Below are 22,443 nucleotides of genomic sequence, written 5' to 3' on the forward strand. Positions count from 1 at the left end.
CTGATCTGTGTGTGTGTGTGTGTGTGTGTGTGTGTGTGTGTGTGTGTGTTTCAGTATATAACGGCTCCAGCTCGTGTGGCCCCTATGCAAGGAACTTTCATCCATCAGTTAACGCCGGTCCCTCCGTCAGCACTTCCTGTAGAGGTAAATCATGCATGTTTCATGAGTTACATAAATACTAGGGCTGCACAATTTGGGCAAAAGTTAATTGTGATTGTATTGTGTTTTAAAATGCAAAAAAAAAAAACTTGCTTGTTTGTAAGACTGAACAATTTGGCGAAAAATGTGTGATTATATATCAATATGACAATAATAATAATAATAATGTATGTTGTTATTATTATTATTTTTACTTCTGCAGAATTTGACAAAAAAAATTGAGATTTATGTATCAATCTGACAATAGTAATAATAATAATAAGAAGAAGAAGAAGAAAAAAAAATTATTATTATTATTATTATTCTGCACAATTTGACAAAAAAATTTGATTATATATCAATCTGTCTATAATAATAGCAATGCTAATTATTGTATTATAATTATTATTATTCAATAATAACTTTAATTACTACTAAATTAAAAAAATTAAGCAAAATAACAATTTGCCATTCTAATATTTCACTGTAAAATAAAAATCAAGCATTTAAGAAACAACAACAACAATAATAATAATAATAATAATGTTATTGTACAGTACAACTGTAAAATTACAATACTAATATTTTGGGCTGTTTTATTGTTTGAAAATGTCTTCATTTTCGAACATTCAAGATTTTATATTGCTGTTATATTTTGTTGACAACGGAAGGTTTATAAAAACTTACTACAAGTTTGGGAAGATGTTTGGAACATATTGCATTCCTAATTTCTTATTATAAGCAATGCATATGTAGAAATTAACATTCATATTCTGTATTAATAAATTAACTAAATGCTGAAAACTTTGTTTTGATAATGCTCTAATACACATGTTGTAATGTTGTAAAAAGAAATATGAATATATTAATAAATGCTGTAAACATTTTTCATTGTCAGTTCATGATACCTAATGCATTTGCTAACGGTAACTAGCCTTACTATAAAGTGTTTTGTTTATTTAGACTTAAAGTTTTTAAACATTTACTGCGATCAGAGACACTGAAAGCACTGTCGGATCATGAGCTGCTCATGTGTAAATGAACACAGTGCCACGCTTCACTCTGAAACACAGCGTCTAATATTGTTTAATTAAACTGCAGCCTTTATGAGGATTTCCTGCATGACGATGTCACTTCCTGTTCTCAGGGTGTAGTAACAGAAGCTCCCTCGTCACAGGATGTCCATGTAGCACGGCAACAGATCACCATGGAAACCAGCAACCACATTCAACCCTGCTCCTACCAGTCCAAGTGCGCACTACGTCCTGTGTACTGCACCCTACACACTATCAACTTCACAAACATGACAAAAGCAACACTAGCCGTCCATACAGCCTTAACTTACATACAACCTGACGACCGTACTGGCCTTTCATATTCTTTTTACAATGTCATGTTTACAATTAATTAAATCATTAATCTGGGTTTAAATATACTAACAATACTAATATTTGCTAATGAAATAAATGCTATGTTAATAAATTAATTTAATGTACCTTGATGACCTTACAGGCCTTTTATATGTTTGGTCAAGACTGAAATAAAATTGTTAACGTTAGTTAATGTGTCATCTAATACAAATCATTAATCTAGCTATAAAAATAATATTAAATTAATTAAATATACTAACTTGAAATGTCTTAGTACATGTAGAAATTAAGAAATAAATGCTGTAAATGTATTGTTTTTATAATGCCTTAATATAAATGTTGTATGAATATATATATAATATAAATGTTGTAATATATTTGTTAATAAATGCTGTAAACATATTGTTTTTTAATGCTTCATATAAATGTTGTGATACATTTTATTAATATATTAATAAATGTTTTAAACTAGTTCACAATACCTGTTCATGCATTAACTGACGTTAACAAGCATTATTGTTTTATTTAGTTAATTTACTTTACAAACTCTCGTGGTTTTTGCTTTGCAGTTGCATTTACAGTTTCATTTGTGCACTGTAGATGCATTTCTATCTCTGTGTGATGATGATTTTGTGTTTTATTGTCAGATAGCATCCTGAAGAGGTGAATGTACATCAGCGTTGCCTTCTGATGGACGCTCTGCACTCAAATTATGGACACGCAATGAACTTCCAGGTGACCTCAGCACCAAAAACACTGACTGGACTCATTCCCCACCTGGACTGTAGGACACCGCAGGGCCGCTTCATGAGCTGATGGTTTTTTTTTTTTTATGTCTGTTGGACTGAAGCTCCTTCAGAGAGTTCATAAATATGAAAACATTGCGTTGATAGATGCGGATATGATGTAAAATAATAAAGAAGAACACATATCGTCTTCCTCAGATATTAAGCTATTGCATCTTTATATTCTGTTGATTTTCTTCTGTCAAGTGTTGGTTTTGTAGGAATTTACACAAATCTCAGTTGCCTTAATTTTGAATACATCTGAATTTTGTTTAATATCCGGTATCATGTGTTAATCATGTTGGGACTGAATCCTGATATCACCTTTTCTTCATTTGAAGAAAAATGAGGTAATTATAATTTTCCTGAATGCATTGCATTTTACTGAACATTAATTTTCACAAAGAGGGAAAAACAGTACAGCAGTTTGCTGCAATTGATAAACATGCCGTTTTTTTTCATTTTCTAATTGTTTGTTTGTATCAATTTCGATTTATTTACACATTAGATCTGAACCAAATAATAATTTTTTTTAAAACCTTACATTTTTTAAATATTTGATCATTTTACGCATTAGATTTGTTTTTATGTACATTTCTTTCATTGTGGATATTATATATGCTTTTAAACCTTATTTTTTTAAGTTTAAAGGAGATATATCATGCCCCTTTTTACAATATGAAATATAAGTCTCAGGTGTCCCCAGAATGTGTCTGTGAAGTTTCAGCTCAAAATACTCCACAGATCATTTATTATATAATTTTGAAAATGCCTATTTTGAGTGGAAGCAGAAACACGCTGTTTTTTGCGCCTGTCTCTTTAAATGCAAATGAGCTGCTGCTCCCCGCCCCCTTTTCCAGAATAGAGCTGCACCATTACTTTTCACGTTTCCTTGGTTGGTAGATGCACCGGGGACCTGATTATAGCACTTAAAACCTGGAAAAGTCAGATTTTCATGATATGTCACCTTTAATGTTTCAGCCTGCTAAGTGGTTTTTTTATTTATTTAATCATTTATTTTAATTTGACATTTTTATGATTTATTTCTTTTTTAGTATTTTTTGTTTTTATTTTAAAACTATGTGTTTTTAGTATTTGTAGTGTTTTATTTTGCTTGTTTTTATTTAAAAATAACAAATGTAATTTTACATTAAGATTTAATTAGATCAATTTACACATTACATTTGCATCTTTATTTAAATTAACTCAGCATCACATAATTAAAAACTTAAAAAGCTAAACGAAAGCAAAACCGTGTGTAGAGGATTGCGATTGTTGACGCTGATAGTTGAACTCAATCGGTCTAAAGCAATAGAAGAAGTAGTTCCTGTAGTTTTGTGTAGTTCTGAATGAAAGCGGTCGTTTCTAAACCAAAGAAGAAGAAGCTATTGTTGTTTTTATTATTATTGTGTTCAATTCTATTATTTGTAGCCTATTGTGTTGATCATCTCTTTATGTACAATCATGAGCGAGATTCCAGTTTCCAGAAAACGCATTATGAACAATAAAGGAGGAATCTGATCAGATGGTGTTCGTGCTTCATCTTCTCTGTGAGGAAGAGCTCCTGATACACTGGTTTTAGGTCTTGGGTTGGTGTTAGAGATGTATCTCTCTTTAGATGCTCACTTAGGCCTGACAGCTCCATTTGTCTTCCCACAGGCCATTAGCTGAACGCTGTTAGTCTTCAACATCACGTATGATTGGTGTTTAGGACGAGACGGATCTCGCGTGACCTATAGTCAGACCAGCGTACTGAAGCTGAGAGGAGAAACATCTTATTCTTTAAACCAGAGATTTCAAAGCGTTCTGTCAGGCGAACCCCTTTGGCATTAATTACTGAAGTGAATATTTCAGTAGTTTAACAACACACAGCTCTCTGAAGTTGGTTAGTGGCCACATGACATGCAGGTAAACAAATAAAATATAATATCTTTTTAGTAAGGGTTTATTTTGATTCTTTTTTTTTTTATTATGTATTTAAATTTTTTATTTTTATGATTTTTTATTTTTAGTAAGTGTTTTTAATTTTTTATTTTAATAATTTCTTTTAATTTTGCATTTTTATTATTTAATAATTTTTAGCGTTTTGATTTATTTTTATTTTTGATAAGTGTTTTATTTTTTGTTTCTATTTTAATCATTTCTTTTAAATTTGCATTTTTGCGACAATAAATTTTAGTGTTTTGATTTATTTTATTTTGATCGTTTATTTTATGATTTAATTTTTCATAAGTGTTTTGTTTTTATTTTAATCATTTATTTTAGTTTTCCATTAATTATATAATTTTTAGTAAGCGTTTTTTTTTTTTAATCCTTTATTTTAATTTTACATTTTTATGATTTGATTTTTTTGTCAGTATTCTGTTTTATTTTAAAACTGGATTTTAATTGTGTATTTTTATCATTTAATTACTAATAGTATTTCATTTGCATTAAAATTTAATGTCCAGTGTTTTATTTTTGTTTTGGTTTAATTTAGTGTTTTCATTTTATTCTTTTAATAATTTTTCATTTTTATGATTTCATTAATGTTTGGTGTTTTTTTTTTTTTTTTAAGTTATGTTTTAATTTAACATTGATTTTTAAAAGTATGTAGGCTAGCCTTTCCTAACGTCAGTAAAGTACACACTTGTAGATTGTAGTAGAAGTAGAATGTGATTTGTGACACACAGCTGCATGTTAAGTTCTGTGTTCTACAAGAAAACCATTGAGAAAACGGTCGTAGCATTTGACATCTCCTAGTTTAGCATAAGATGCTTTAACATGCAGCTGACCGCGATGAGACGCTCAGAAAAGGAGTGACGCCGCGTTTATCCACAGTGTGAACGTGACCAGTGTTCGAACTATACCGTGGACTTTGGGGGAGCCCACTTTTTTCTTTTTTCTTTATAACGGGGGGGGGTCGTGCGCTTGCGCATGCCTCAAAAGAGGGCTTACAATGACTTACAAAGATACATAACAGCTACAAGTGTATGCACTACTTGTTTTATGCAAGCACTATATAGGATAAATCACTATACAGGATTTACCCTATTATACTTTATCGACACGAATTGATAGGTGAAACGGAGCTGCTGAAAGAACGACTCACTGCTGCTGAGAACCACAGCGTTTTTATTCTCTTAAAGTTACACGAGTGCCATTTGAGCCCCGTCTGAACTTTCTAGAACGCGTTCTTGAGCTCGTTTTCTTCACATCTGCTTCTCAGTCATTTGCGTTAAATTCAAGTCCAAATGTCACAACGGTTTAGTTAAATGTGATTTAGCCTTTTAGTTTTTAGTTAGTTTTTTAAAGATTTATTTTTGGCATTTTTGCCTTTATTGTGATAGGATAGTTTAAAGCTGACAGGAAACGAAGTAGGAGAGAGACGGGGGCGGGATCGGTCCTGGAACCGGGATTCGAACTCGGGACGCTCATAGTGCAATGGCGCTGTATGATGCTTTTTTTAAGTAAGCCCAACTAATTAGATTTTACAGTGTAGACAGCAATTGATATTCAAAAATAAGCCCAATATATAGGCCTAGTTATGTTAACAAATTTCGTCAATCCGAATGAATCCGGTCTAATTCCAGATTCGCCGCGTTCAGAAAGACGCCGCTAATGTCACCGGAGCTACCGTGAGTATAACGCTCATTTTAGTCTTGATGACGTAAAGAAAGCTTACAAATATATCAGAAGAGCTTTTTAGCAAATGTTTAGGAAATAATTGGGGGGAGGTTCTTCTTATTGACCGTTTTTTTCCCCTTATCTCTTTTAACTGCAGGTTAAATCAAATATACCGATGAAAACATTTTGTATTCTGTAATATTTTTTCCTATATTTTCCTAATTGTCAATTTTATGATTTGTTTATATACTACACTTTTTTCTTTTTTTTTCACAGAATAAGGCAGAAAATATATTGTTTAGTTTAGGCTACTGTAATAAATGCTATGTCAGTTTTCTGCTATAGTTAGCGAAGCATTAAAACTTTATCTAAACTGATAACAGATTGGAGATTAAAATGATAGCAGATTCGTCTCATTTTAAATGAATAGGTCTACTAAAAACTGAGATGAAAAATTTACTTCAGCCAGAAATGTACTTTTACTATCCCACTGGGCAAAGTTACGTCCTGGACCAAATTAACACTCCCAGGATGCATTCAATTAAAACTCATGTTATTTCAATGTAATTCCCGTTTGTGACGTAACTTTGCCAAGTGGGATGGTAAAATAAATATTCAGCGATATCTTCAAAAGATTTTTGAATTTTGGCGCACTTTTTTGTCTATATAGTGTTGATGCGGCAACTAGTAAATACAGTAAATTTGGTTATGCTAGCATGTTTGGAAATATTTAAACCACGTGTGTTACAACCATAGACTGTATAAAAACATGGACGTAGTGTCCGTGACGTCACCCGTAGATTTCCGAAGAGCGTTTTTGAAGCTCAAAAGTGGGTGGAGCCGGCCGTCGCCATCTTGGCAGCGCGTCACTCCCGGACAATTGAAAATGGGCAAAGAGGCGGGAGCAGGTTGCTGAAGCCACGCCCACCTAGCTCAACGGTGGTGACAGCAGCGGCAATCCACCTATCACTCAAGTGGCCACGCCCTTAATTATGCAGAACTTTAAGCTTAAAGGGGTCATATGATGCTGGACTTTTTGTTTTTTGCTGAGATTTGATGCAGTGACACAATTTTGCATCGTGATTACGCAATGACGTCACCGCGCAATGACATTGCGTCATTTAGCAACTTTTAGCAACAAATCAACCTTCCTTTAGCAACTTCCCCTGAAATTTAGTTGGCAACACTGGCGGGAGGTTGCCGCTTGGTTACAACTAACCCCGCAGTTTGTCAAGTCAAGTCAAGTTTATTTGTACAGCGCTTTTCACGATACAAATCATTGCAAAGCAACTTTACAGCAAATTAAGTTTCTACAATATATTTAGTGGTAGCTTATCAGTGGTGACTGTCAGTTAATGTACACCCCGAACGTTATCAGGAAGGCCCAGAGTTTGGGAGCCAAATGTGAAAAAGCTCTACCTCCTTTAGTGGACTTTGCTATCCTAGGTACTACCAAAAGTCCAGAGTTTTGCGAGCTTAGGGAGCGTGATGGATTGTAGCGTGGTAGTTTAGGAGAAGAAGTTTTGTGCCATGCGCTCCCCAGAAGATCACATGGTTTGTCTTGCTGATGTGAGTTTGTGTTCAGATCTTGAGCACTAGAGAGCAGCACTGACACGGTTTGTGTTTCTGTATGTGTTTGGTTACATTTAAAGGCCAAGTTTTTTTTATTTCAAATATGCAATTTTGTATTATGTTTTTATTTATTTTTTTAAAGTTCTGTTTTAAATGAGTTTTATTTTGCTGTTTTTATTTTAAAGTTAATGTATTTTACATTTTCAATTTTGTTTTTATTATGAATTTTTATTTGTTTTTACATGTAAAATATTGCAACGTCACATTTTTAGAATTTTGTAGTATTTTATTTTATAGTGCATTTTAAAATAATTTACTTTAAGTTTACATTTATGATTTCAGATGGTTGAGGACATCTGAAGTACTCAAAATAATCATGTTGAAGCCCAGCAGAGTAACTTCACTTTATTATTTCAAACCTCACAAACATCTCTTTTGTTTTGCTGGGGGTCTCTACGGGGGATTTTCTGTAAATTCTGAAAATCAGTACGTGTTGTGAAAAAGCTCTTCACATAAAATAAAACCGAATGAAAATCAGACATGTTCTTGTTTGACTTGTTTTCTGGATCACAGACGGCTCTGATCTCCAACATGTGGGTTAGTTGTGAACGTTTCGTCTGGGTTTGTGTTGTGTAACTCATATGACAGACATAAATAATGAAAATCAGAACCAGATTTTATTGCATGTGTACTGTGTGTTTAATTCTGTCTCATTTCAGTTCATTTGGGTCTTCAGATACACAGAAACAAGACGGTAAGTCACAGATCCACACTAGGGTTAAAGAATAGAATTAGAATAGAGAGTGCTAGAGTTAGAGGGTCAAATAAAGATGGAAGAGATGTGTTTTTAGCCTGTGTTTCTCAGCTGCTCGGATTGAGTTGGGCAGGTCATTATATTTCAAGTAACAAGGCTTTTTTTTTTTTTTTTTCTGACCATAATAACCTTAGCACAAATACAGTGAAAACATTATTTGTGTGGTACAGTTACATATTTCTTTAGATCTAAGCATGGTACATGTTCTAACATGTTTCTCTCTCTCTCTCTGTTTCTAGACATTCCATAAGTGCAGTTCTGGTTTCCATGGCAGCAGACCTCAAAATAGAGGAGATTTAGGATAGAGACAGAGAAACGCTTCAGTCACACAGTAAATGAACATAAAGATTTGTGTCATTACAGGTACATTTACTACAGCACACATTCACACGAACATTTGATTAGACATTTTAACAGTGTCTGTGAGGGGGGAAAACTCACACACTCAAATATTAAGAAAGAATTGAGTTTTAAACCAGGTGTATGATCTGAAATGATCCCGTGATTCAAAGACAGATATATGAGAGTCTCATTGTGATTCATTCCTAGAAAGGAAAGCGAGAGGTTATAACGTTTTCTCTACATTTCTCCTTCATGTCTCATTAAATGATCCAATCCTTTAATAGAAAGTCAAACGACTGATGTAAAACACCATCAGATTGGTTGTTAAATTATTTGAAATAATCGTTATGAACATTTGCATTGTTCGTTATGATGTAAACCGATTCTGTAGTGAACTGATTCACTTCAGAGAACTTATGAATCATTTGTGCACACTGATTGATTCAATCATTCAATATGACTCACATTCTGGACCACATATTTAAATACATATTTTATATTTTGACATGAAATTTGAAACACATTGCGATGCGTGTGGTCTTGATCAGAAGTGTGAATGAGAGCCGTATGTGAACTAATGTGTGACGAATCATCTGCAGTGGTTTTGAACACAATTTTGAGCGTTCAGTGATTCATGATTGTTGTGGACAGCAGACAGTCTGAACTGAACATCCACCACAACAACACACAGCACTGCTTTATTTAGGCCCGGAGGATTGTGCTGATCTGACGGATCACTAACCGTCCCGTCATCAGGATTCAGACTGCTTTGTGGTTATTACATAAAGACATAAACAATGCAAAGGGAGTCTGTTTACATGAATGCACCTGGCAGATGCTTTTATCCAAAACCACTTCCATTGCATTGCATTTGATCAGTTCATGCATTCACTGGGAGCATGGTATTATTTCAGTATTATTTATGTAATATTATAGTTTTTATTAATTAAAATCTAAATTATTTATAACATTTTAATAGCAGGTTTATGTGCCATGAAACATGTTTTCAGCATCATGATCTCGGTTTTCATCATCTGTCACGCTGATGTCTGTATTTCTGCTCTTTTTCCCAAGTTTCTTTGACGTTCTTCATTGGGAATTGGATGGATATCATTAAGATATTATTTATTTCACCCCAAAATCAAAAGAATTAAGAAAATATATTATTCAAAGTTCATTGTTTTTTTTTAGTTTTTTTTTATGAAAGCCCATTTCTGCCACATAAGAAGAAGAAAAATCATGACAAATGATGAGCAATGTTTATGAAATTAAAAGTCGAAATTGACTAAAAGTCAAAATTATGGCATACTAAGTCATATTTATGAGATTAAAAGTAATAATTGTGAAAAGTATTATTTGTAAGATTAAGTCAAAATTATGACCAAAAAAAATCTAAATTATGACAATGAGTTGTATTTTAATTAAGTCAAAATTATGTCAGAATTATTGAAATGAAGTTGAAATTGAAAGTCAAAATGATGACACTCCAATTCATAATTATGAGATAAAATCATACAAATCTGACTTAAAGAGTCATAATTATAACAAAGTCGAAATTAACATACTGTCTTTATGAAATATTAAGTCTTAATTATGATTAGTTATGATGAAAAAGTTTCAATTATTACAATTAACTTGTCATCATTTTTTATTTGTCATCATTTTTAATTTTTAATGTCATAATTCTGACGTTTAAGTCATAAATTTGAATGTTTTGTCATAATTTTGACTCAAGTCATATAGACTTTTTAAGTCATAATTTTGATGTTTAATCTATAAATATGACTTAGTATGTCATATTTTCAACTTTTTAATCTTTTTAATATTTAGTGAGTCAGTAGCTTTCAGGCTACATAGAAGAACAACTTAATCATTGCATAAATTTTTTTTTTGCATGTTTTGATATATTTTAAAATTATTTACTTTTGAGAATACGATGCCCAAATGCTTTTAATGTAGGATATCCGCTAGGTTTTATGACTATGACACCTAGAAATGTTATTTATGTAGGAAACTCACAAGGTTTTCAAAACATCATGCATAAAAATGTTATGTAGGCAACTCAATAGGTTTTTAAAACTATGATGCCCGGAAGTGGTCTATGAAGGGAACTCACTAGTTTTTAAGACTTTGATGCTCAGGGTTTTTAGATTTTGATGCCTGTAAATGCTGTCTGTGTAGGAAACTCACTAGGTTTTATGACTATGATGCCTAAAAATGTTGTCTACGTAGGAAACTCGGTAGATTTTAAGGCTATGATGCCTAAAATTGCTATGTAGGAAACTCAAATTTCTTCTGGATTTGTTTTTGAAAAAGACTGGCATCCAATAGAGTTGAACTCAAGTCTATGTTCATTGCATTGAAATTATATAAAACTGCAGTTTTTATATATTTTGAGATGATTTGCTTTTGAGAATACAATGCCTAAAAGCTGTCTATTTAGGATATTCGGTTTTATGACTATGACACCTAGAAATGCTGTCTATGTAGGAAACTCACAAGGTTTTGAGAATATGATGCATAAAAATGTTATATATGTTGGCAGCTCAATAGGTTTTTAGGACTATGATTCCCGGAAGTGTGGTTTATAGTATGTAGGGAACTCACTAGTGTATATGATGCTCAGAAATGGGGTTTGAGACCATGATGCCTAAAATACTATTTATGTAGGCAACTCAGTAGGCTTTTAAACAATTTCTAGAAATGCTATATATGTAGGAAACTCACTATAGGCTTTAAGGCTATGATGCCTAAAAATGCTGTCTGTGTAGGCAACTCAATCGGTTTTAAGACTATGATGCTCCAACAAATACTGTCCATGTACGGAACATAACTAGGTTTTAGGATCATGATGCCTAAAATTGCTTTGTAGGAACTCCAATTACTTCAGGTTTTGTTTTTGGCATGCAATAGAGTTGAACTCAAGTCTATAATCATAGCATTGAAATGATATAAAACTGCAGTTTTGATATATTTACATTTGAGAGACCTGCAGCTTCACCAAAACAAGTCCAGTGCGAGTTCATAAACCAAAGCAGCTGCGTTTAATCATGTTCTAGACACTGTTAGTTATTATGTAGACGTGGATTAGTTTCTCCAGTGCAATCTGTGTGAAACAGATGCAGAAAAATGAGCATTTTGTCTTGTAGTCTACGTCATTTCCAGTTAAAGGTGGTAAAGAGACAGACCAGCTGATCTGGGGCTCCTAATCGGCCCTTTCTATGGAATAACAGAATTTCACAAGCATTGCACTGATTTCCAAGAACTGTATTCGATCATCTCGTCGTGACAGTCAGGATACACAACAGCGAAACTCTGCGTTTGCGGCACGTGATTCTGGCGGTGATCCTTCTTGATCAGTTTTGTCTTGTTTAATGGTCTTTAGATAATTCAACCTGAATGCATTCACTTGAACAGCAGAGATAAAAAAGTGTGGTGCATGCTTAAACATACACTGCACAATATGATTTTGGATGTTATTTTTGTCTTGCTTTCCAGTAAACATTCTTGAATCGAGATACATGTAGACGCAAAATTAGAATTCACTGTGAAAAATAAACTTGTTTTCCCTTTGAATTAAGCTTATTTTTCTGACCCCATTAGCAGATTTTTCTCATTTTTATCCGTCTTAATACTGATCAATTTCTCAGCAAACAAGACTTATCTTAATTTTACTTCCCGTGCATCAGTTGTTTGCTCTGCTTTCTTTACACGCAGATGCTTTGGTCTAGATTTGTTGCTACTGATTTCATTTCTTGTTTTGCTTTTCTCACGCATGATGTGTCAAAACTTATTGTGCTATCTAGATAGACAGCATGAACAGTGAGATTATTGACTTTGACTGAACTAAAACATCTATGTGGCCATGATGCTGTCTAGGTAGGCAGCTCACAGAGTGCTTTTGATGTCTTACTTCTGTAGGTAGGCATTTTGCAAGGTTTTGAGATGCCCCCAAAAAATGCTGTGTTGGTGTGAAGCTCACCATGCGAGGCACATGCTCAGAAATGCAGTCTAAATAGGTGTATTGGTAACTTTTGAGAGCAAATGTCTTGCTGTCTATGTAGGCCGCTTTCTAAGTTTTAAAATGCCTGAAACGTAAGTCTGTATAGACTGCTCATTAGGGCATATGCCTAAAAACGTTGTCTGTGTAGGCAACTCACTAGGTCTTGAGAAATGCTATCTATGTAGGGTTCTTGTCAGTTTTAATGTCTAGGTTGACAGCTTATAGGACAGTTATAGGCCAAAAGTCTATGTTTTTTGACTGTAATGCCTAAAAATGCAGTCTGTGTAGGCAGTTTAAGATTATGGTGCTTAAAATGTTATACATGTAGGCAACTCTGAGTTTAGAAACTATGATTCCCAGCAATGCTGTCTATGTAGGAAACTCACAAGTTTTGACACCTAAAAAAATTTTGACAACTCATTAGGTCTTGATACTAATGCTCAGAAATGCTGTCTATATAGGCAATTTTCCATGTTTTAAGACTAAAAATGCTGTCTATAGCAAATAAATTGGTTTTTTATATGTAGGCAACACACTTGGTTTTGAGACTGACACCCAGAAATTTTGTTTACGTAGGCAACTTATCTAGGTTTTGAGAATATTATACAAATGTTGTATTTTTAGGAAATTCACTTGAAATGCCTTAGAATGTCGTCTATGTAGGGAACTCACTAGGCTTTGAGAATATGATGCCCAGTAATGCTGTCTATGTAGGAAACTCACTAGGTTTTCAGACTATGGTGTCTAAAACTGTTTTTTTTTTTTTTTATGGTAATACTCGTAGGTTTGAGATGCCAAATGCTGATAGGCAACTTTATCCAGGTTTTGAGAAAATGTTGTTTATAACTCACTTGAAATGCCTTAATGTCGGCTATGTAGGGAACTCACTAGGGTTTGAGAGTATGATGCCCAGTAATGCTGTCTATGTGGTGCTCACCAGCTTCAGAGCTGCGCTAAGGTGTTGTCTAGTGAGTGAGTGAGCGCAGTGTGCGTTGACACAGACGCAGCAGCAGTAGCGGTTTTGAGAAAGTAAAGCAGGAAAAGAGGCTCTTCCTCCTCCCTCAGAGCGCGTTCTTCATGAACATTTCCTGTCTCCTCTGTGACTCACGTCCATCTCCGCGCGTTTCCTCTCAGATGAAGGAGGAGAATGAGGCTCGAGCCGATTTAAGAGCATCGATCCGGGGTCAGAAGCGATGGAGCGTGTAGTGGAGCGGTTCGGTTCTGTCGGTTTTGGATCGGTTCTTCTCGTGTGTCTGGTGTCTGGTGAGTTTCCGCTTCAGTCTCGTTACTACGGCGCGACGCGACGCTCTGACACTGACGCCGCTATGATCAGCGAACGCGAGCGTTTCACTGGAGCGTTAGCGAGTCGCGTCGCGTCGCGTCACACTCGGTGTTTATGGGGTGTAAATAGATTAATTATTAGTTCCTCTCTCAGTGTCTGAAACTGTCAGGTCTTGATAGAATGCTCAGAAATGCTGTCTATATAGGCAACTCTCCAGGTTTTAAGACTAAAAATACTGTGGTTTTGAGGCGATGACGCCTAAAATGTTATATATGTAGGCAACAACACTGAGACTGACACCCAGAAATGTTGTTTATGTAGGCGACGCCTATAGAAAATGATGCCCAGAAATGCTATTAAACTCACTAGGTTTCGAGACTACGATGTCTTAAAAATGTTTTCTATGTAGGCAACTCACTAGGTTTTAAGACTGAAAATGCTGTCTATAGGAAATTCATTGATTTTGAGACTATGACACCTACAATGTTATATATGTAGGCAACACACTAGGTTTTGAGACTATGATGCCTAAAAATGTTTTCTATGTAGGCAGCTCACTAGATCTTGAAATGCTGTCTATATAGGCAACTCTCCAGGTTTTAAGTCTAAAAATGCTGTCTACAAAATTCTATTGGTTTTGAGACTATGATGCCAAAAATGTTATATAGGCTTTATGTAGGCAACACTCCGAGACCGACACCCAGAAATGTTGTTTATGTAGGAAACTCACTATGGTTTTGAGACGATGATGCCTAAAAATGTTTTCTATGTAGGCAACTCACTAGGTCTTGATAGGATGCTCAGAAATGCTGTCTATATAGACAATTCTTCAGGTTTTAAGACTAAAATGCTGTCTATAGTAAATTCATTGGTTTTGAGGCTATCACACCTAGAATGTTATAGCTAGGCAACACACTAGGTTTTGAGACTATGATGCCCAGAAATGTTGTATATGTTGTAATACTCATAGGTTTGAGATGCCAAATGCTGATAGGCAACTTTATCTATAGGTTTTGAGAAAATGTTGTTTATAACTCACTTGAAATGCCTTAATGTCATCTATGTAGGGAACTCACTAGGGTTTGAGAGTATGATGCCCAGAAATGTTGTTTATGTTGTAATACTCGTAGGTTTGAGATGCCAAATGCTGATAGGCAACTTTATCCAGGTTTTGAGAAAATGTTGTTTATAACTCACTTGAAATGCCTTAATGTCGGCTATGTAGGGAACTCACTAGGGTTTGAGAGTATGATGCCCAGTAATGCTGTCTATGTGGTGCTCACCAGCTTCAGAGCTGCGCTAAGGTGTTGTCTAGTGAGTGAGTGAGCGCAGTGTGCGTTGACACAGACGCAGCAGCAGTAGCGGTTTTGAGAAAGTAAAGCAGGAAAAGAGGCTCTTCCTCCTCCCTCAGAGCGCGTTCTTCATGAACATTTCCTGTCTCCTCTGTGACTCACGTCCATCTCCGCGCGTTTCCTCTCAGATGAAGGAGGAGAATGAGGCTCGAGCCGATTTAAGAGCATCGATCCGGGGTCAGAAGCGATGGAGCGTGTAGTGGAGCGGTTCGGTTCTGTCGGTTTTGGATCGGTTCTTCTCGTGTGTCTGGTGTCTGGTGAGTTTCCGCTTCAGTCTCGTTACTACGGCGCGACGCGACGCTCTGACACTGACGCCGCTATGATCAGCGAACGCGAGCGTTTCACTGGAGCGTTAGCGAGTCGCGTCGCGTCGCGTCACACTCGGTGTTTATGGGGTGTAAATAGATTAATTATTAGTTCCTCTCTCAGTGTCTGAAACTGTCAGACAACACGAGCCTGACACACGTTTCCTCGTGTGTGTGTGTGTGTGTGTGTGTGTGTTTGTGTGTGTGTTTGTGTGTTTGTGTGTTTGAAACTCTCCAATTCTGTTCCTGTCTAATTTGTTCGTTCTATTTTTATTTACTAAATGTACTGTGACATTTGTCATGATACTAAAGTCGTGTAAAATATGCTTTAAAAAGTATCGTGTTTTGAGTTGTTACTAAAGCTGTATTACATTACTATGGTGGGATCCCGTTCAAATATTTACCACAGTTTAACGAGTGTGGTGGTGCCATGATAAAGTACTACATATAATTTAAATAAACTTTAACTGAAATAAATATAGCCTATAATACTAAATAAAAGTTTTTTTTTTTTTTTGCTTTCATTTAGTTTAACATGATTTAGCCTTCTAAAATAACTAAAACTAAAAATGAAAAAAAAATATATATAATAATAAAGACATAATTAATAGGGTATAGACATATTACACAATAATAATAATAAAATGACAAAAACAAAAAATACTTAAAAATTAAATCTGAAAATATAAAAATAAAAACATTTAAAATTATTATTAATTGATACAAGCTGTAAATGTGTTTGAGAATGACTACCAAATTGATCATGATGTCAGATAGATAGATAGATAGATAGATAGATAGATAGATATGCAAATTACATGATGAAAACTAGTTAGTAAGAATCTTGGTTACTCCTTTCAGGTAATGCATTCTGATTGATTACTTTTTTAGATTACTTTTTTTTATCCAACTTGTTTTAAACTTACCATTAAAGGTTCTGTATTGATATAAAAAAGCAAAGAGAAAGAAAATATATTCCATTTTTTGATATTAACATCATAAAGTGCATTAAACATTACATTACACCAGGGTTTCCCAAACTGGGCTGCAGTGGATTTATGTGTTGTTAAATAATTAATAATTAATTGGATCATAATACAAGTTGCATTAAATTGATAAAGACCTTTTAGATTGTTATGTATTTAGATTAAATAAAAATGAATTCTTCTTAAATGAGGTTGCAGGTGTTTTGTCTTGTATCTTCATCACTGTCCATCACTAAAGTAAAACACAACATCCGTCCACACAGATGTTTCTGCAGTTTAGCGTGAAACAACGTAAACCTGCGGTTGCATTTATGAGATCCTGAAGATCCAGATATAATCCATTTACCGCGGCTAACAGTGTTGCAGCATGTGTTTGCGTTTATTTGCCTGGCAGACGCAGATACTGAAGCAACGTCCAGCTGAATGTGGAGACGATTACGTCATCAGATCCTGAGATGCTTGTTGCTGTAGAAAATGTTTTTTAATTATCACATGTGTTTGGGGTCTAAACTAACGTCACATCGCTGTTTGAACAATGTCTGTGACTCAGCTGGTGTTTTGGTGATCTTCAGTGGATTTATGAAGTCAGTTTTTGACCAATCACATTAAACATAAACATCATCCACTAACTAACCACAAACAAAAACATTACCTTTGGTTGATCCAAGGTTAGTTAATTAAAACTAAAAAAAAAAAAATTCAGCTATTTTATTTCTCATTTTTATATAGTTTAACTTGATCTGCTAAAATAACTAAAACAAAAAGTTATAAAAAATTACAAAGATATATTTTAAAAAATTATAAAAATGGCAAAACATAAAATTACTAAAGCTTTAACTGCAATTAAAATAAAAACAAAAAAATAAAAATGAATTCAAAATATTAATGAAAGCTATAATAGTATCTCAATCCGGTTCTGATCTCGCCTCTGTTTGTGTCTCAGGTGCATCAGCTGTGCTCCACACAGCCAATCCACACAGTGTGTGTAAGTCATGTGACCCTCAGCCGGCGAACTGCAAGTCAAATCAGTGCATCGCCAACTGCAGCGTATCAAAGGTCTGCCCGAGTCCAGATGACGTCTGCGCCGCCGTCTGGTATGATGCACTCTTGAACATGAATCATGCAGCTGCAATGGGGTTTGTTCCAACACGCTCACAGACGTGATGCAGCATTCTTCACTTAAAGCAGTAATTCACCTAAAAATGAACATTCGCTGAAAATTCACTTGCCCTCAGGCCATCTGAGATGTAGGTTAGGTTATTTCTTCATCAGATTGGGAGAAATGCAGCATTGCATCAGTGTCTCAGCAATGGATGCTCTGCAGTGAATGGGTGCCGTCAGAATGAGAGTCCAAACAGCTGATAAAAACATCACAATAATCCACAAGTAATCCACACCACTCCAGTCCATCAGTTAATGTCTTGAGAAGCCAAAAGCTGTGTTATTGTAAGAAACAAATCCATTAAGACGTTTTTAACTTTAAACTGTTGCTTCTCAGTTCAGTTCAGTTTTATTTATATAGCACATTTAAAAACAACCATGGTTGACCAAAGTGCTTAAAGGGGTCATATGATGCAATTTAATTTTTTCCTTTCTCTTTGGAGTGTTACAAGCTCTTGGTGCATAAAGGAAAATAATGTATTTTTTTAACTTTAAACCGCATAAACACATTTCATTACACCAAATACACAAAATAATGTTCTTTTTAGCAGCATCATATGACCCAATGTCCGGAAAAAAAAAAAACCCCGCTTCTGGCTAAAATACGAGTCCATAATCCACAATAACGCTTCCTCCAGTGTAAAAGTGGTCTGGTCTGAATCAGGAGAGAAACATACACAGATCAAGTACCGTTTACAAGCCAAAACAGTCCAAAACAGCTTTGAACAAATATATGTGTGGATTTTGAAGTGAGAGACAACAGGAGATGGACTTATTCGCTGGAGGAAATGTTGTTATGGTTTATTTTAGCCTGAAGCAAAGGTTTGAAGTTAAAAATGCCTTAACAATGGATCTGTTTCCTACAAACACGCAGCTTTTAGCTTCTCCAGATGTGAACTGATGGACTGGAGTGGTGTGGATGACTTGTGGATTATTGTGATGTTTTTATCAGCTGTTTGGACTCTCATTCTGACGGCACCCATTCACTGCAGAGCATCCACTGCTGAGACACTACAAATCTGATGAAGAAACAAACTCATCTACATCTTGAATGGCCTGAGGGTGAGGAGGGGCGTAACATTTCCGTCTCACGCTTGAGGTATTCGGCCAATCACAACGCATTGGATAGCTGGCCAATCACAGCACCCCTCGCTTTTTCAGACCGATGAGCTTTGTAAAAATCGACGCGTTTCAGAAGGCGGGGCATAGAGGAGAAACAATAATGTACAGTATGTGGAAAATAATGTATTTTTTTAACTTTAAACCGCATAAACACATTTCATTACACCAAATACACAAAATAATGTTCTTTTTAGCAGCATCATATGACCCAATGTCCGGAAAAAAAAAAAACCCCGCTTCTGGCTAAAATACGAGTCCATAATCCACAATAACGCTTCCTCCAGTGTAAAAGTGGTCTGGTCTGAATCAGGAGAGAAACATACACAGATCAAGTACCGTTTACAAGCCAAAACAGTCCAAAACAGCTTTGAACAAATATATGTGTGGATTTTGAAGTGAGAGACAACAGGAGATGGACTTATTCGCTGGAGGAAATGTTGTTATGGTTTATTTTAGCCTGAAGCAAAGGTTTGAAGTTAAAAATGCCTTAACAATGGATCTGTTTCCTACAAACACGCAGCTTTTAGCTTCTCCAGATGTGAACTGATGGACTGGAGTGGTGTGGATGACTTGTGGATTATTGTGATGTTTTTATCAGCTGTTTGGACTCTCATTCTGACGGCACCCATTCACTGCAGAGCATCCACTGCTGAGACACTACAAATCTGATGAAGAAACAAACTCATCTACATCTTGAATGGCCTGAGGGTGAGAACATATTCAGCTAATTAAAATTTTTGGCTGAACTATTCTTTTAAGAAATGACATTAAAGCGAGCGTCTTGAAGCAAAGAAGCCTTTTTCAAAATAAAACCAAAACGTTTTCAACCTGAATCATTCTTAAAGGGATAGTGCACCTAAAAATGGATAATTTACACTCCCTTATTTGCATTTTTTGGGTGAATGATCCTTTACAGTAAGTTCTTTACAGATACATGAAGGTTCTTTAAGGCACCAGAATATAGTTGGATAAAAAGAACCAGAGAACTTTAAAAGTTTCTCCTGTGACGTTAAATGACAAAACTCTTTTTCTAAACCATCTTTGATATAGATGTAGATGTATAATAGATGCAAACCAACCTGTACACTGCTGCATTATGGGTTTTGTAGTTGTGATTATTACATGAAAATGGAAAACGCAACATGAGCTTGTTTCACTTTCCATGCAGCAGAAGATACAGGAACAACGACCCAAAATACACAAACGCTGGTGTAAATCAGCTGACTGGACATAACTGACTTACTGTTTCTCTTACTATTACTAAACTACTGTTTACTGGACCCAGTACCCAGTACGCAACTGTTAAAAGTGTAGCATATACGCAACTGTTAAAAGTGTAGCATATACTGTGAACTAGCTACTATGTTTTTGAATAACATGTGAAAGTGAAAGCACATTTTAATGATGAACATTTCATAATTCACTGTGGCATCCATTAATCATCATCAGCTGTCAGTCAATTAAAATTTTGAATCTAATTAATTATATGATGTGTCGATTAATTAATCTAATAATCGCAATTTACATTTGGCTGTGAAAATACCCCCAAAAGATTATTTAAACTTTTTTTTTTTTTTTGGGTTAAATGAGAAAGTATTAAGTAGACATTACAAATAGTAGCTTTAGAAAGAAATATTTGATTTGATTTAATATAACATTTATTACACATAAACATTTAGGCTACAACAGCCTAACATAAACTATGGAACATAAAAGAAGATAATTTGAGAAACATCTTAATGCAAACATCTCCTAGATATGGCTAGGAACTATACTCTCATTCCGGCATAATAATCAAGGAACTTTGCTGCCGTACCATGGGTGCAGCAGGCGCAATGATATTACGCAGCACCTGAAAATAGGCTAACTTCTGTCAGCATAACCAACGTGACCACCTGCTTGCACAGGGAAGCATGCTGGGGACTATTTTCAGGCATTTACGCCGGAATGAGAGTATAGTTCCTAGCCATATCGGCCTAGAAAAGAAACGAATCAATCCTCCCAACTAGCAGATATTTACTCTAATAGACAGAAAACTTGTATTAAGCAAAACACTTACACGCTCTTGCTGTCTCACAGTCAATTCGCTTATTCTACATATACACATACGTGACCCTGTCTTAAGTCGCTGGAGTATATTTGTAGCAATAGTCAAAAATACATTGTATGGGTCAAAATTATTGATTTTTCTTTTATGCCAAAAATCATTAGGATATTAAGTAAAGATCATGTTCCATGAAGATATTCTGTAAATTTCCTACCGTAAATATATCAAAACTTAATTTTTGATTTGTAATATGCATTGCTAAGAACTTCATTTGGACAACTTTAAAGATGATTTTCTCAATATTTTGATTTTTTTGCACCCTCAGATTCCAGATTTTCAAATAGTTGTATCTCGGCCAAATATTGTCCTATCATAACAAACCATACATTAATGGAAAGCTTATTTATTCAGCTTTCAGATGATTATAAATCTCAATTTCGAAAAATTGACCCTTATTTTTTTTTTTTGGTTTTGTGGTCCAGGGTCACATATAGTCTCTCTCTCTCGCTCTCTCTCTCTCTCTCTATATACACACACACACACACACATAGATACATACACACACACACACACACACATATATGTATATATAAAATTTTCAGCCCACTTTTGACAGTCTGATGTGATTTTATGGTTAATTTCACTTCCATTTTTTAATAACACTGGAAATGAAAGGTTGAGCTCATTGCATTTTAGGATACCTTATCACACACATTGTGTTCTGTTATAATACTGCGCATTTTGACAAATGTAGTAGATCATCAGGATATTGACTCATGCAGAAAAGCTCCATACTGTGCAGACATAATGCAAAGTGCAGAATAAGTATGAGTAGTATGCTAGTGATTGCATGAACTGCGAGCTGTGATTGCTATTTCTGTCTCTTTTAGGTGGAGGGAGGCTGGAGTTGTGACGGTGGAGACGAAGTGTCATGACCGGACGCGGCCGCTGAACGGCGTGATGCTGGACGACTACAGCAGCTCAGACTGTGTGCTGTCGGTCAGAAACATGAACACCCCTAACCTCCGTCTGTGCGCCTGTACGGGACGAGGGTGCAACGAACGCATGCTGCTGAACAAACCTGATGACCAGATCGCTATATGTGAGTGCATTTCTGGTGTGTGTGTGTGGTTACCTACTATTTGTCATATCATCAGCACTGAGTAGGTGTGTGTTTGTGGTTTCATACGTGTAGTGTTTGTTTGAGGTCTCCATCAGGTGTGTGTCTGGTTTTCAGTGCATAATATATTTCACATATCATCAGCATTGAGCTAAATCTGAAAAATGGCATATTTGCATTCATATTGTTCATGTTGTGAATGTAAAATTGATTCTTGAAGAGTCTGTAGTAATTGTGTTGGTTTTACATAAAGCAAGACAATCAAGATAAACTTTTCTTATCTAGTTATAACAAGTGTCATATAAAGCTGGGTTACAAACGCTCTGAACTGCCTCTAAAGAGAGAACTTTTATTTGATCTATTTTTGGATTATTGATAAAACTCTCATTTGTTAACATTAGATAATGCATTAGCTAACATGAACTTACTGTATATATA

At 35.1% G+C, this 22,443-nt stretch overlaps 2 protein-coding genes across 3 annotated transcripts in view; both read left to right on the forward strand.

Annotated features, from left to right (window-relative positions):
- LOC107733060 (RNA-binding motif, single-stranded-interacting protein 3-like) overlaps positions 1 to 2,675 on the forward strand; it is a 46,133-nt gene extending 43,458 nt beyond the window's left edge. Inside the window, exons 12-14 of the mRNA XM_016544563.1 lie at positions 55 to 144; positions 1,286 to 1,389; positions 2,156 to 2,675. Coding sequence (XP_016400049.1) covers positions 55 to 144; positions 1,286 to 1,389; positions 2,156 to 2,159 — 198 coding nt within the window. The 3' untranslated portion in view covers positions 2,160 to 2,675. The remainder of the gene's footprint in view (positions 1 to 54; positions 145 to 1,285; positions 1,390 to 2,155) is intronic.
- Positions 2,676 to 13,700: 11,025 nt separating this feature from the next.
- The window catches only part of tgfbr2a (transforming growth factor beta receptor 2a), a 24,051-nt gene continuing 15,308 nt past the window's right edge, over positions 13,701 to 22,443 (forward strand). The window contains exons 1-3 of one of the 2 annotated variants that reach the window (XM_016544565.1): positions 13,701 to 13,893; positions 17,499 to 17,649; positions 21,776 to 21,987. In XM_016544565.1, the coding sequence (XP_016400051.1) occupies positions 13,824 to 13,893; positions 17,499 to 17,649; positions 21,776 to 21,987 (433 nt within the window). In that variant the 5' untranslated portion in view covers positions 13,701 to 13,823. Of the gene's footprint in view, positions 13,894 to 15,328; positions 15,522 to 17,498; positions 17,650 to 21,775; positions 21,988 to 22,443 lie in introns of those variants that run through there. The other variant, XM_016544564.1, reaches the window with a different exon arrangement.

This window comes from Sinocyclocheilus rhinocerous, unplaced genomic scaffold, assembly GCF_001515625.1.
Source record: "Sinocyclocheilus rhinocerous isolate Xijiao unplaced genomic scaffold, SAMN03320098_v1.1 scaffold1301, whole genome shotgun sequence".
Lineage (NCBI taxonomy): Eukaryota > Metazoa > Chordata > Actinopteri > Cypriniformes > Cyprinidae > Sinocyclocheilus > Sinocyclocheilus rhinocerous.